General features: G+C 38.4%; 2 protein-coding genes across 2 annotated transcripts in view; one reads left to right on the top strand and one right to left on the bottom strand.

Annotated features, from left to right (window-relative positions):
- SLC38A6 (solute carrier family 38 member 6) overlaps nucleotides 1-407 on the bottom strand; it is a 74,532-nt gene extending 74,125 nt beyond the window's left edge. The window contains exon 1 of the mRNA XM_060096096.1: nucleotides 147-407. Within this exon, the coding sequence (XP_059952079.1) occupies nucleotides 147-251 (105 nt within the window). The 5' untranslated portion in view covers nucleotides 252-407. The remainder of the gene's footprint in view (nucleotides 1-146) is intronic.
- Nucleotides 373-15,567, top strand: TRMT5 (tRNA methyltransferase 5). Its single transcript, XM_060096095.1, has 5 exons — nucleotides 373-498; nucleotides 1,657-2,312; nucleotides 10,536-10,660; nucleotides 13,857-14,511; nucleotides 14,882-15,567. Exons 1-5 carry the CDS (start codon nucleotides 494-496, stop codon nucleotides 14,932-14,934), a joined length of 1,494 nt encoding a protein of 497 aa, XP_059952078.1. The 5' UTR covers nucleotides 373-493; the 3' UTR covers nucleotides 14,935-15,567.

Below are 15,567 nucleotides of genomic sequence, written 5' to 3' on the forward strand. Positions count from 1 at the left end.
GCCAGATCTCCTCGGAATCTCGGCTGCTGCCTTTGGGCCCCAAGCCCTCAGCTTCTCCCCTCTCCCCTTGCCATCCCCTTTCTTTTCCGGGTCTTATTTGGCAGGCACTTCAGAGAAGTGCCGGGAAGCGTGTGGAGCGAACTTACGTTGCTAAGCAACGGGCTCAACTCTTCCGCCTCCGCCTCTTCGGGCTGCCTGGCAGAGACAAACCAGCCGGGCTCAGCGTCCACGATCCCCCAGGGCGCCTCCATGCTGCTCACTGGCCGTCTACCCAGTCCATCTACAAGCTACTACCCGAGCCCTCCCGTCGGGTAGTCGCGCCAGAGGCGGAGCTATGGTCCGGGCCCTTCCGGGTTCCCGTACCTCACCAGGGCCGGGAAGAAAGGAGGAATCGACGTGATCTGATGACGCTCGCCCCTCGGCGGCGAACATTGATGGTGTCATCGAGGGCCCGCCCACCCGCCTGCGACCCATTTCCGAGTTGCACCAGAGCATGAGGTGAGGGTCTGGTCTTGGAGCCAGGTGCTGGGCGACGCAGAGAAATGGGATGGTGACGTTGGTGAGGTGGCGGCCGCGGTGCCCTTGATAGTTCGAAGAGGCTGAGGGTCCGGTGGCGGTACGGGTCCGCTTGTGGTTGCTCTCTCCGCCTCGCGCTCTCTGGGCGCGGAAACGTCACGAGATCACCCACCATCTGGTGCGGAGCCTAGGTCTGAGTACGGGGGAGTGAGGAGTGTTTCATCTTTTCAAAAGCTTTCCGATAGAGCCTTTAGCCACATTTTACATGCGGAAAGACGAGACTCACAATAAGTAATTTACCCAAGATCACACATCACACAGACCCAGTTTGAACCCTGACTGTGAACTATGACAGTTGCTTTACAGGGTTCCCGGGCAGGGCCCTTTCTTCTGACAATTACTTCTTCGGTATTCCAGAAGGCAAAATTAATAACTGATACTGCTACTGGGATGTGCATATAACACTTAGCAAAGTTCTCGTCCTCAAAATACTGAAACCTCTAGTTATAGGCAGGACTTGTGGCAGTAAAACATCGAAGACGACGTAGAAATAGATTAAGAGCGCAGGCGCTGGATTTTAATCCTCGCTCAACCACTTACCAGCAACGAGACTTCGGGTCAATTTACCTACTTCTGAGCTTTAGTTTACTTGTATACTGTAATGAGATGAGAATGTGATATCACACACCTCCCAAGATTGACAATGTGCATAAAGCATTTAGTACAACATCTGACCCATTAAGCATCCATAAGAATATCCTTTTAAAAATTGACATTGGTAAAATCATAAATATAGTGACCATTTCATTTAGAGATGATCCTTTAACTTAAACTTCAGCCTTCTAATCCCAAACATGTTCTGTAGAAAAGTGTGGGTGGGGAGGTTTATTGACTATAGGGAGGGTGATGGATCACTAAGCCTAGTCCTGGCAGCAGGTGGACTGAAGTTTCAAATCTTCCAGTCATCCTATCCTAGAAAAGATAGTATACTTCTCACATACCACTAAAAGTTTTAATTATCAGCATTTAGCAGGCTATTTAAAACAGTAGTGAATTTAAATTTTTATCCTCAAGACCTATTGTGAACATGTTGTTAATTTGTAACTTTATCGTATTTCTTTTAATTAATACTTTTTTTAGGATCTTATGGAGGCCATTTGGATTCTCAAGAAGACTTCTCAAAGTGGAAAGCTGTAGAATAACTGAAGCAGAATCATTGATTCCACTAGCTTGGGCATCACTGATACAGAAGCTTAGCAGAACACCTGGTATTTTCTTGTTGGATCAAAGAAAAAGATTCTCAACCATGCCTGAAATAGAAACAAATCAGAGAGACTCTGAATTGTTTTCACCCCCCTCTGATGTTCGAGGAATGACAGAACTTGATAGAACAGCTTTTAAAAAGACAATCACCATTCCGGTGCTTAAAGTGAGGAAAGAAATAGTCAATAAATTGATGCGATCCCTTAAAAGGGCAGCACTGCAGCGCCCAGGCATAAAACGTGTGATTGAAGATCCAGAAGATGAAGAAAGTAGACTAATTATGTTGGATCCCTATAAAATGTTTACTGATGATTCCTTTGAGAAAGGAGAACTCAGTATTTTAAAGCAGCTGAATGTCAATCCACAGATATCTAAATATAATTTGGAACTAACTTATGAAAACTTTAAGTCAGAAGAAATCTTGAAAGCTGTGCTTCCTGAAGGTCAAGATGTGACTTCAGGGTTTAGCAGAGTTGGACATATTGCCCACCTGAACCTTCGAGATCATCAACTACCTTACAAGCATTTAATTGGTAGGTGTGTCTTAGTAATATTCACATATTAGAAAGCAATTAGCAAGTTCTAATTTTTGTTAAAAAAAATTTTTTAATGCCGAATTACAGAAGCAGGACATTTTATCATTTTAACTTTAAGCTGGATCTTTTTTTTTTTTGCGGTATGCGGGCCTCTCACTGTTGTGGCCTCCCCCGCTGCGGAGCACAGGCTCCGGACGCGCAGGCTCAGCGGCCATGGCTCACGGGCCCAGCCGCTCCGCGGCATATGGGATCCTCCCAGACCGGGGCACGAACCCGTATCCCCTGCATCGGCAGGCGGACTCTCAACCACTTGCGCCACCAGGGAGGCCCTAAGCTGGATCTTAAGCTACATATTCTTTCTTTTGAGGGCCATTTTGGAATACTCTTCCCAGAGTCATAGCAATCTCTAAATACCAATTTAAGCTTTTGTGTACACAATACGTAAGCATAAACTTGAATCACTTGCTTTTGTAGAACTCTTTGGCAGTTTATTATTTTGGTATACAGGACTTATTAGTCCTTCAGGACTATCTTGAATGCTAGGTTTCATGAGTGTTTCATAGTCAGAAGGGCAACACACTGTTTAGTCATGCTTTCATTGATTCAGTTAACTGAGCCTCTTCTGTATGTCAGGCATCATACATTTTTAGTGCTCCTAGCCTTTTAGAAACACTGCTGTGTATCTCTTACCTCTGTAGCCCAAAGTTGAAGCGTGGGTCTTTTATGCTTTGGGATAAGAAAGAAATAGAAGACTAATCAAAATCGCACTTGTTCTTATATAAATATTTAATGTCCATGCATTCTCCAGATTAATTTTTTTTAATGTAGAGTAATTGTCAGAACTTCTGAGAATTATTTTCAGCTTTAAAATGTAGTGCTCAGTGTTTTGCATGGGTAGGATTTCAGAGCTATGCTATTATGCATTTCCTTTGTTTTTATTGATGAAAGGAGCTGATAATGCATAGTGGTAACATAATAAATACTTAAGCAGATCCTTATAATTATGACCAGGTGCAAATGTCAAGTATAGGCTTTCCTATGAGTCATTGCCTATCCTAACTCAACACTCCTTTTAGCACTCTTATTTTATAAACTCTCTTTCATAAAGGGGCACTCATAGATTAAAAATGAAACATTTTCATACAGTGGTAATTCTAAAGCTATTACTATAGACCTTCAGAATATGTTTTTTAATTTCATTCCTCATTTCAAACTAACTACTGTACCTTAAAAATTGAGTTCTGATACCTGAAGCAGAACAAGATAAAAACAACGATTGACAAGAGTTTATTGACATTATCATATTCAAAATCAGGTATTTAACTATCAGAGAGAAATTGGACAAATTCTGGTTGTATTTAAGCATACTTGTATTATGGAGTACTTTATAATAACTTACAGATCAAGTTATCTTTCCTTATACGAGGAGATAGTGTACAGATTCCTTTTTTTTTGTTGTTACGCGGGCCTCTCACTGTTGTGGCCTCTCCCCTTGCGGAGCACAGGCTCCGGACGCACAGGCTCAGCGGCCATGGCTCACGGACCCAGCCGCTCCGCGGCATGTGGGATCTTCCCGGACCGGGGCACGAACTCGTGTCCCCTGCATCGGCAGGCGGACTCTCAACCACTGCACCACCAGGGAAGCCCAGATTCCTTTTTTTTTTTTTAATTTAATTTTATTTATTTTTTTATACAGCAGGTTCTTATTAGTCATCCATTTTATACACATCAGTGTATACATGTCAATCCCAATCTCCCAATTCATCCCACCACCACCACCACCCCCAGCCGCTTTCCTCCCTTGGTGTCCATATGTTTGTTCTCTACATCTGTGTCTCACTTTCTGCCCTGCAAACCGGTTCATCTGTACCATTTTTCTAGGTTCCGCATATATGCATTAATATACAATATTTGTTTTTCTCTTTCTGACTTACTTCACTCTGTATGACAGTCTCTAGGTCCATCCACGTCTCTACAAATGACCCAATTTCGCTCCTTTTTATGGCTGAGTAATATTCCATTGTATATATGTACCACATCTTCTTTATCCATTTCTCTGTCGATGGGCATATAGGTTGCTTCCATGACCTGGCTATTGTAAATAGTGCTGCAATGAACATTGGGGTGCATGTGTCTTTTTGAATTATGGTTTTCTCAGGGTATGTGCCCAGTAGTGGGATTGCTGGGTCATATGGTAATTCTATTTTTAGTTTTATAAGAAACCTCCATACTGTTCTCTATAGTGGCTGTATCAATTGACATTCCCACCAACAGTGCAAGAGCGTTCGCTTTTCTCCACACCCTCTCCAGCATTTGTTGTTTGTAGATTTTCTGATGATGCCCATTCTAACTGGTGTGAGGTGATACCTCATTGTACTTTTGATTTGCATTTCTCTAATAATTAGTGATATTGAGCAGCTTTTCATGTGCTTCATGGCCATCTGTATGTCTTCTTTGGAGAAATGTCTATTTAGGTCTTCTGCCCATTTTTGGATTGGGTTGTTTTTTTTTTAATATTGAGCTGCATGAGCTGCTTATATATATTGGAGATTAATCCTTCTTTGTCCGTTGATTCATTTGCAAATATTTTCTCCCATTCTGAGGGTTGTTTTTTCATCTTGTTTATGGTTTCCTTTGCTGTGCAAAAGCTTTTAAGTTTAATTAGGTCCCATTTGTTTATTTCTGTTTTTATTTCCATTACTCTAAGAGGTGGATCGAAAAAGATCTTGCTGTGATTTATGTCAAAGAGTGTTCTTCCTATCTTTTCCTCTAAGAGTTTTATAGTGTCTGGTCTTACATTTAGGTCTCGAATCCATTTTGAGTTTATTTTTGTGTATGGTGTTAGGGAGTGTTCTAATTTCAATCTTCTACATGTAGCTGTCCAGTTTTCCCAGCACCACTTATTGAAGAGACTGTCTTTTCTCCATTGTATATCCTTGCCTCCTTTGTCATAGATTAGTTGACCGTAGGTGCGTGGGTTTATCTCTGGGCTTTCTATCCTGTTCCATTGATCTATATTTTGTTTTTGTGCCAGTACCATATTGTCTTGATTACTGTAGTGTTGTAGTATGGTCTGAAGTCAGGGAGTCTGATTCCTCCAGCTCCTCTTTTTTCCCTCAAGACTGCTTTGGCTATTTGGGGTCTTTTGTGTCTCCATACAAATTTTAAGATTTTTTGTTCTAGTTCTGTAGAAAATGCCATTGGTAATTTGATACGGATTGCACTGAACCTGTAGATTGCTTTGGGTAGTATAGTCATTTTCACAATATTGATTCTTCCAATCCAAGAACATGGTATATCTCTCCATCTGTTGGTATCATCTTTAATTTCTTTCATCAGTGTCTTATAGTTTTCTGCATACAGGTCTTTTATCTCCCTAGGTAGGTTTATTCCTAAGTATTTTATTCTTTTTGTTGCAATGGTAAATGGGAGTGTTTCCTTAATTTCTCTTTCAGATTTTTTATCATTAGTATATAGGAATGCAAGAGATTTCTGTGCATTAATTTTGTATCCTGCAACTTTACCAAATTCATTGATTAGCTCTAGTAGTTCTCTGGTGGCATCTTTAGGATTCTCTATGTATAGTATCATGTCATCTGCAAACAGTGAGTTTTACTTCTTCTTTTCCAATTTGTATTTCTTTTGCTCCTCTGATTGCTGTGGCTAGGACTTCCAAAACTATGTTGAATAATAGTGGTGAGAGTGAACATCCTTGTCTTGTTCCTGATCTTAGAGGAAATGCTTTCAGTTTTTCACCATTGAGAATGATGTTTGCTGTGGGTTTGTCGTATATGGCCTTTATTATGTTGAGGTAGGTTCCCTCTATGCCCACTTTCTGAAGAGTTTTTATCATAAATGGGTGTTGAATTTTGTCAAAAGCTTTTTCTGCATCTATTGAGATGATCATGTGGTTTTTATTCTTCAATTTGTTAATATGGTGTATCACATTGATTGATTTGCATATATTGAAGAATCTTTGCAGCCCTTGGATAAATCTCACTTGATCATGGTGTATGATCCTTTTAATGTGTTGTTGGATTCTATTTGCTAGTATTTTGTTGAGGATTTTTGCATCTATATTCATCAGTGATATTGGTCTGTAATTTTCTTTTTTTGTAGTATCTTTGGTTTTGGTATCAGGGTGATGGTGGCGTCATAGAATGAGTTTCGGAGTGTTCCTTCCTCTGCAGTTTTTGGAAGAGTTTGAGAAGGATGGGTGTTAGCTCTTCTCTAAATATTCGATAGAATTCACCTGTGAAGCCATCTGGTCCTGGACTTTTGTTTGTTGGAAGATGTTTAATCACAGTTTCAATTTCATTACTTGTGCTTGGTCTGTTAATACTTTCTATTTCTTCCTGGTTCAGTCTTGGAAGGTTATACCTTTCTAAGAATTTGTCCATTTCTTCCAGGTTGTCCATTTTATTGGCATAGAGTTGCTGGTAGTCATCTCTTAGGGTGCTTTGTATTTCTGCAGTGTCTGTTTTAACTTCTCCTTTTTCATTTCTAATTTTATTGATTTGAGTCCTCTCCCTCTGTTTCTTGATGAGTTTGGCTAATGGTTTATCAATTTTGTTTATCTTCTCAAAGAACCAGCTTTAAGTTTTATTGATCTTTGCTTTTGTTTTGTTTCTATTTCATTTATTTCTGCTCTGATCTTTGTGATTTCTTTCCTTCTGCTAACTTTGGGTTTTGTTTGTTCTTCTTTCTCTAGTTCCTTTAGGTGAAAGGTTAGATTCTTTATTTGAGATTTTTCTTGTTTTTTGAGGTAGGCTTGTATAGCTATAAAGTTCTTAGAACTGCTTTTGCTGCATCCCATAGGTTTTGGATCGTCATGTCTTCATTGTCATTTGTCTGTAGTTATTTTTTGATTTCCTCTTTGATTTCTTCAGTGATCTCCTGGTTATTTAGTACGTATTGTTTAGCCTCCATGTGTTTGTATTTTTTACGTTTTTTTCCCTTTAATTCATTTCTAATCTCATAGCGTTGTGGCCAGAAAAGATACTTGATATGATTTCAGTTTTCTTAAATTTACTAAGGCTTAATTTGTGACCCAAGATGTGATCTGTCCTGGAGAATGTTCCATGCACACTTGAGAAGAAAGTGTAATGTGCTGTTTTTGGATGGAATGTCCTATAAATATCAATTAAATCTGTGTGGTCTATTGTGTCATTAAAGCTTGTGTTTCCTTATTAATTTTCTGTTCGGAAGATCTGTCCACTGGTGTAAGTGAGGTGTTAAAGTCTCCCACTATTATTGTGTTACTGTCGATTTCCTCTTTTATAGCTGTTAGCAGTTGCCTTATGTATTGAGGTGCTCCTGTGTTGGGTGCATATATATTTATAATTGTTATATCTTCTTCTTGGATTGACCCCTTGATCATTATGTAGTGTCCTTCCTTGTCTCTTGTAACATTCTTTATTTTAAAGTCTATTTTATCTGATATGAGTATTGCTACTCCAGCTTTCTTTTGATTTCCATTTGCATGGAATATCTTTTACCATCCCCTCACTTTCAGTCTGTATGTGTCCCTAGGTCTGAAGTGGGTCTCTTGTAGACAGCATATAGATGGGTCTTGTTTTTGTATCCATTTAACGAGCCTGTGTCTTTTGTTTGGAGCATTTAATCCACTCACGTTTAAGGTAATTATCGATACGTATGTTCCTATGACCATTTTCTTAATTGTTTTGGGTTTTTGTAGGTCCTTTTCTTCTCTTGTGTTTACCACTTAGAGAAGTTCCTTTAGCATTTTTTGTAGAGCTGGTTTGGTGGTGCTGAATTCTCTTAGCTTTTGCTTGTCTGTAAAGCTTTTGATTTCTCTGTCGAATCTGAATGAGATCCTTGCCAGGTAGAGTAATCTTGGTTGTAGGTTCTTCCCCTTCAGTCACTTTAAGTATATCATGCCACTCCCTTCTGGCTTGTAGAGTTTCTGCTGAGAAATCAGCTGTTAACCGTATAGGAGTTCCCTTGTATGTTATTTGTGATTTTTCCCTTGCTGCTTTCAATAATATTTCTTTGTCTTTAATTTTTGCCATTTTGATTACTTTGTGTCTTGGTGTGTTTCTCCTTGGGTTTATCCTGTATGGGACTCTCTGCAGTTCCTGGATTTGGGTGGCTATTTACTTTCCCATGTTAGGGAAGTTTTCGACTATAATCTCTTCAAATATTTTCTCGGGTCCTTTCTCTCTCTCTTCTCCTTCTGGGACCCCTATAATGCAAATGTTGTTTTGTTTAAATTTGTCCCAGAGGCCTCTTAAACTGTCTTCATTTAATTTTTTTTTCTTTATTCTGTTCTGCAGCAGTGAATTCCACCATTCTGTCTTCCAGGTGACTTATCCGTTCTTCTGCCTCATTTATTCTGCTATTGATTCCTTCTAGTGTAGTTTTCATTTCAGTTATTGTATTGTTCATCTGTTTGTTTGTTCTTTAATTCTTCTAGGTCTTTGTTAAACATGTCTTGCATCTTCTCGATCTTTGCCTCTGTTCTTTTTCCGAGGTCCTGGATCATCTTCACTATCATTATTCTGACTTCTTTTTCTTGAAGGCTGCCTATCTCCACTTCATTTAGTTGTTTTTCTGGGGTTTTATCTTGTTCCTTCATCTGGTACATAGCCCTCTGCCTTTTCATCTCGTCTATCTTTCTGTGAATGTGGTTTTTGTTCCACAGGCTTCAGGATTGTAGTTCTTCTTGCTTCTGCTGTCTGCCCTCTGGTGGATGAGGCTATCTAAGAGGCTTGTGCAAGTTTCCTGATGAGAGGGACTCATGGTGGGTAGAGCTGACTGTTGCTCTGGTGGGCAGAGCTCAGTAAAACTTTAATCCACTTGACTGCTGATGGGTTGGGCTGGTTTCCCTCCCTGTTGTCTGTTTGGCCTGAGGTGACCCAACACTGGAGCCTACCGGGGCTCTTTGGTGGGGCTAATGGCGGACTCTGGGAGGGCTCACACCAAGGAGTACTTCCGAGAACTTCTGCTGCCAGTGTCCTTGTCCCCACTGTGAGCCATAGCCCTCCCACCCACCTCTGCAGGAGACCCTCCAACACTAGCTGGTAGGTCTGGTTCAGTCTCCTATGGGGTCACTGCTCCTTCCCCTGGGTCCTGATGCACACACTACTTTGTGTGTGCCCTCCAAGAGTGGAGTCTCTCTTTCCCCCAGTCCTGTCGAAGTCCTGCAATGAAATCCCACTAGACTTCAAAGTCTGATTCTCTAGGAATTCCTCCTCCTGTTGCCAGACCCCTAGGTTTGGAAGCCTGCCGTGGGGCTCAGAACCTTCACTCCAGTGGGTAGACTTCTGTGGTATAAGTGTTCTCTAGTTTGTGAGTCACCCACCCAGCAGTTAGGGGATTTGATTTCATTGTGATTGCACCCCTCCTACCATCTCATTGTGGCTTCTCCTTTGTCTTTGGATGTGGGGTATCATTTTTGGTGAGTTCTAGTGTCTTTTTGTTGATGACTGTCCAGCAGTTATTTGTGATTCCAGTGTTCTCACAAGAGGGAGTGACAGCACATCCTTCTACTCCGCCGTCTTGGACCAGTCAGTGTATAGATTCTTATAATAAAGTGCTGACAAAAATGTAGACTTTGATTATAGGGCATCAGTATACCATTGCTGGTGTACTTTATCCTTGTACCTTTTTCTGCTCTGGTAAATATTTGACATAAAGAACAATTTAAGTAAATGAACATTTTATTTAGATAAAACTCTAAAGAATCTATGTTTCTTTTATTTGAAAACATTATTTTGCTGGTATGTGTTTCCAAAGTGCAAGTATCTGTTTCAGATACACAATCAAGCAAACATTTGGTTTGAGGCCAATGAGGACAGGCTGGTGTTTTCTGGGACCATTTGTTCCCAAAGTCCTTACATCTCTTCTTTCTGTTTTTTAACCAATTCCCTATGGTCTGTTTGCTTACTGCTGTATTGATACATTTGAGAAGACTAAGTAAAAGACATGGAAAAATATTAGGTAGAACAGAACTCCTCAAAAAAATTTTTTTATTAATGTACCCACACATTTTTTGTGTGTGTTTGCATTGGGAGCTGTCAGACATTAACTTTAGTAATCTGTTGAATTTTTAGAATTGCATGCCTCTTTATACACACTAGATGCAGGTTTTGTCTATAAACCAAAAGAAAATATAGTTCACATCAATTTCATACCTGCAGTTTTACCTTTTATTTTGCAACCAAACAGCAATATTTATTATGAATTCTCTGCCTTTAGGCCAAGTTATGATTGACAAAAATCCAGGAATCACCTCAGCGGTAAATAAAATTAATAACATTGATAATACCTACCGAAATTTCCAAATGGAAGTGCTATCTGGAGAGGAGAATATGATGACCAAGGTATGGAGTATTTTATTGTCTCCTAATATAGTGTATATCAAGATTAATGTTTGAAATCAGAATAGATAACAAAGATTAAGAATATATAATACCCAGTATTGATGAATATGTGAGAATGTGAGCATTTACATAAACTATTGATGGGAGTGCAAATTTGATACAGTCAGGAAGAGTATATGGTAATATATTGCAGTTTTGAATAGATACATCCTTTGACCTAGCATTCCATTTATAGGAAGTTATCTCAAGGATATAATTGGACAAAACTGTAATGATGTACGTACTAGGTTCTGCATCATTTTTTTTTTTTCCTCTTTTGGTTGCGCCGTGTGGCATGTGGGATCTTAGTTCCCTGACCAGGAATCAAACTCCCACCCCCTGCAGTGGAAGCACAGAGCCTTAACCACTGGACCACCAGGGAAGTCCCTGCATCTTTTTTTTTTTTTTTTTTTTTTTGTGCAGTACGCGGGCTTCTCACTACTGTGGCCTCTCCCGTTGTGGAGCACAGGCTCCGGACGCGCAGGCTCAGCGGCCATGGCTCACAGGCCCAGCCGCTCCACGGCATGTGGAATCTTCCCGGACCGGGGCACAAACCCGTGTCCCCCGCATCGGCAGGCGGACTCTCAACCACTGCGCCACCAGGGAAGCCCCCATCATTTTTATAATAATAAATAAAACAAACAAAGAAATGGAAACAACCTAAATGTCATCAGTACATAATTGATTACATTTTGGTATAACAATACAATGGAATACTCCATCATTAAAGATTATTTACATTTAGCTCCATACTTAAAATAAATTGTCCACTGACACGTTAAGTGACAAAAAATAAACTGTAGAACAGTATATATAACATAGTTCCATTTTAACTATGATAATTGTAAGTATGTGAATATGCATACACACCAGAACATTAACAGTGAGTGTATTTTTATTTGGTATAGTTACTGGTGACCTTTGTTATCATCTTTATATTTTTCTACTGAGCACATATTTCTTTTATAAGAAAAACAAAACAAATCTATTTCAAAGAAAAAATAATTTAAAATATGTAGGAACAGATTCCTGGTATAAACCAATTTCTTATCTTCCACCCCCAAAATCCTCTGGAGTGTTGGATATAATAAACCTTTTTTAAGCCCCTTAGATAATTACATGTTAACATTATGTGAAATTTTGTACCCAAGCTAAGAAATAGGTTAAACTCTCTCCATAATTTTAATAACAAAAGCCACTCTTAAAATGTTAGTCATATCTTTTAAACAGGACTTTATAAAACTCAGGAGAGAACTTATGCAAAATAATTTAAAGATTCTGGGCCAATATTTCTCCAGAATTTAATAGTGTCAGAATATTAAAATACCTACTTACTTACTTACTACGTACTACACACTTACTTTTACGTCCTGAGCTAAATGCTTTAAATATAACAAATCCTAAGAGACCCACAGGATAATGGTTGTTGTTATTCATATTCTCTTTATGCAGATGAAATAACTAGGAATGACTGAGCAGAGTGTTTGGAGCAAGGCTTCTGACTCTAGTCCATGCATAGTCTTTCCCTGTACACCAAACCTCCACTGCCTACTACTTGTGTCTAATGTATGAGGTCTGTTACGGCAAGAAAGATTTGAATATGAATCCTTTGGTAATAACAGTGCTTATCTCAGCCGACATGAAGACCTACTAAACTTTAGGCATACCCTGATTGAATATTGTGCATGTTCTTTTCTTGGTACTGACCCTTAGGGTAACAGATAGTATCATTCTTCTCAGAAAGAACATCTAAAAGTTCTGAGAACTTCTGTAATTTTATAAATGCCTTGTGATTGATTTCCTAAGTCAACTAAAGCTTGTTCTTAAGGACATACTTTATACCTAATATTTATACTGTCAAATAAATGTAAAAATTCAGTATAATTTCTTTGCTTCAAACAGAATCACACTTAAGTTTAACGTTAGGAGCTCATGCAACATTTCAGTATGTGTGTATATTGTGAGGTAAAAAGATTCCTAAAGTGAATCTGCTGAAAGTCATGCTTTACTAAGGGAGCGAGAAATCAAAGAGCATGATAAAACCAGAGGGAAACTTAGAATCTAATTTTCTAAGCTAGAACTGTGATTCACACTAAAGAGTTTAAAAGGGGAGTAGAAAGGAGATTTTGGAAAAAGCATCCTGACATATTTAAGCGTTCCAAGTTATATACCTAGAAAGACTTTTAGTTGGCAGAATCATAAAGAAACATTTCCAATACTGGAACCTTAATAATATGGCCAGAGCATCTGATGTGGTCAGGAAGAAAAAAATATGTACAAATTTGGAATTAAGGTCCATGAAGAGAGAATACAGAAGATATCTCTATCAGATTTATAGAACTTAGGAACTTTCTGGCCTTTGATTCTTCATCTGTTAAAATAAGGGGCTTAAGATGATGGGTGAGGTCACATTCTACAACTGTAATTTTAGTTTTGTTTTCTATTTTCTATCATGTTTATGATAATCCCCAAAGAAATGCTGCAAAGTCTTAATTTTGTTCAAGACTTTGCTTCACTGTATGTATTTAGTTTATCCATGAAAACTCAGATTTGGGAAAGGAGAAAATAGGGGAATAATTTGTTCTATACACTGGCTCTATTTATAGACATGAAACCTGCAAAGTCCAAGTAACTGTCTGAAAACATAGCAAAATACCTCCAAATTCAATGACACATGACACATCTATCATGACTCCCCCTGACAAACAAAACTAAGGAGGGAAGCTTGTTTGCTGTGTGGAAGTGCTGTCTGCAACTTAGCTACCCACCATGAAGATATGTGTAGTGTGTTGTTTCAAAGTGTAGGCTTTATTTCTATCAGGTGACAGGAGAGAGTATAATTAAGCCAGTCAATTGGCCTATCTGAAAAATTCCTAGTGTGATTGGAGAACCACTTTATAGCCCTTTAGGATGAGATGGAGAGCCATTTGGCTTTGAAGAGATAACTTTTCTCATGAAAACGTCTAATGCAAGATATTAAGTGGCCTCAAGTATAGCGTAAACACCAGAATTCTAATTAAAATGCCTTTAAATGCACTGTTTTGCTCTTAATAATACTAAATTTAAATGTGTGTATGTCTGTGAGTGCATCCATCCAATATCAGTGACTAGAACTTAAGACTAAGCAGTTTAACCAAAAGCATAATACCTTTTTCAGGTCCGAGAAAACAACTACACTTACGAATTTGATTTTTCAAAAGTCTATTGGAATCCTCGTCTCTCCACAGAACACAGCCGTATCACAGAACTTCTCAAACCTGGGGATGTCCTATTTGATGTTTTTGCTGGGGTTGGGCCCTTTGCCATTCCAGTAGCAAAGAAAAACTGCACTGTATTTGCTAATGATCTCAATCCTGAATCCCATAAATGGTTACTACACAATTGTAAATTAAATAAAGTGGACCAAAAGGTGAAAGTCTTTAACTTGGATGGGAAAGACTTCCTCCAAGGACCAGTCAGAGAAGAATTAATGCAGCAGCTGGGACCACTGTCAAAAGAAAGAAAACACTCTGTGCACATTGTCATGAACTTACCAGCAAAGGCTATTGAGTTTCTGAGTGCTTTCAAATCACTCTTAGATGGACAGCCATGCGACAGTGAGCTTTTTCCCATTGTGCACTGTTACAGCTTTTCCAAAGATGCTAATCCTGCTAAGGATGTTCAGCAACGAGCTGGAACTGTGTTAGGCATCTCCTTGGAGACATGCAGTTCAGTTCACCTAGTAAGAAATGTGGCCCCTAACAAGGAAATGTTATGCATCACTTTTCGGATTCCTGCTGCTATACTTTACAAGAACCAGACCCTAAATGGAGGTGAGCAATTTCTGGGAAATTAAATGTAATCTGTAATACTTTTCATATAACTTTCTGGGGCTACATATATATTTTATATTATTTTTTAAACTTGGAAATAGGTTAAACTAATTCTGGTTAGATATTTCAGTTCAAGACCCTTTGCCATTCAATTGTGACTACTTTCTCAGAATTTTACAAATTTTAGTATGATTTACTGTTCAGTCTAGTAGTCTACTTCATTAAAATAATAAATCCACAGGAATGTTACTATTTCATGTGTAAGTTAATTAGATTAAAAATCTTTAAAATGCCTGTATTATTTGCTTTTTAAAAGCATTTTCAAATGTTAAGTATCTTACCTAATATAGGTTTTCTGGATTTGTTACAGACAATCATGAAGATCCACCTACTAAACGCCAGAGGACAGATAAAGACTTTTAGGAAGAAAAAACACAAATTGCTTCAATCACTTAATTGGAAATATTTTCTCCAGCTCCCCACTAGACCTTTATGTAGTGAAATATCATTTGTATGATTTCTAATATTTTAGCATTCAGTTACTTTAGTATTGAACCCTTATATTTTGCCCTAGCTGTCTTATAAATTGGGGATTATCAAATTAAAATTTAAATAAGTCTACTAAATACATTTTTATGTTATAATTTTATCATCAAATATATCTAATATTTTATTAGATAAATATGTTTAAATATTGTCTTTCTCTTGGGAAAATAGTTTTTGAAGGTAGGATAATTGCATGCTAACTAGGAAAGAACTAATCATTTTACAGTTATCCTTAGTTGAAGAGTGTAGCTAAGTTTTATAGAAGTACTCCTACACTATTACTATAAAAGTACTAACAAATGAGATTATTTAGATTAGAGATAGGCAGACTATGTCCAGCAGGCCAAATCTGGTCCACCACGTGTTGCTGTATGGCAAGTGACCTGAGAATGGTTCTTACATTTTTAAATGGCTGAAAAAGAATCAAAAGAATAATATTTTGTGACATGAAAATTATATGAAATTTGAATTTCAGTGTCCATAAATAAAGTTTTATTAGAACACACCATA

This window comes from Mesoplodon densirostris, chromosome 4, assembly GCF_025265405.1.
Source record: "Mesoplodon densirostris isolate mMesDen1 chromosome 4, mMesDen1 primary haplotype, whole genome shotgun sequence".
NCBI lineage: Eukaryota > Metazoa > Chordata > Mammalia > Artiodactyla > Ziphiidae > Mesoplodon > Mesoplodon densirostris.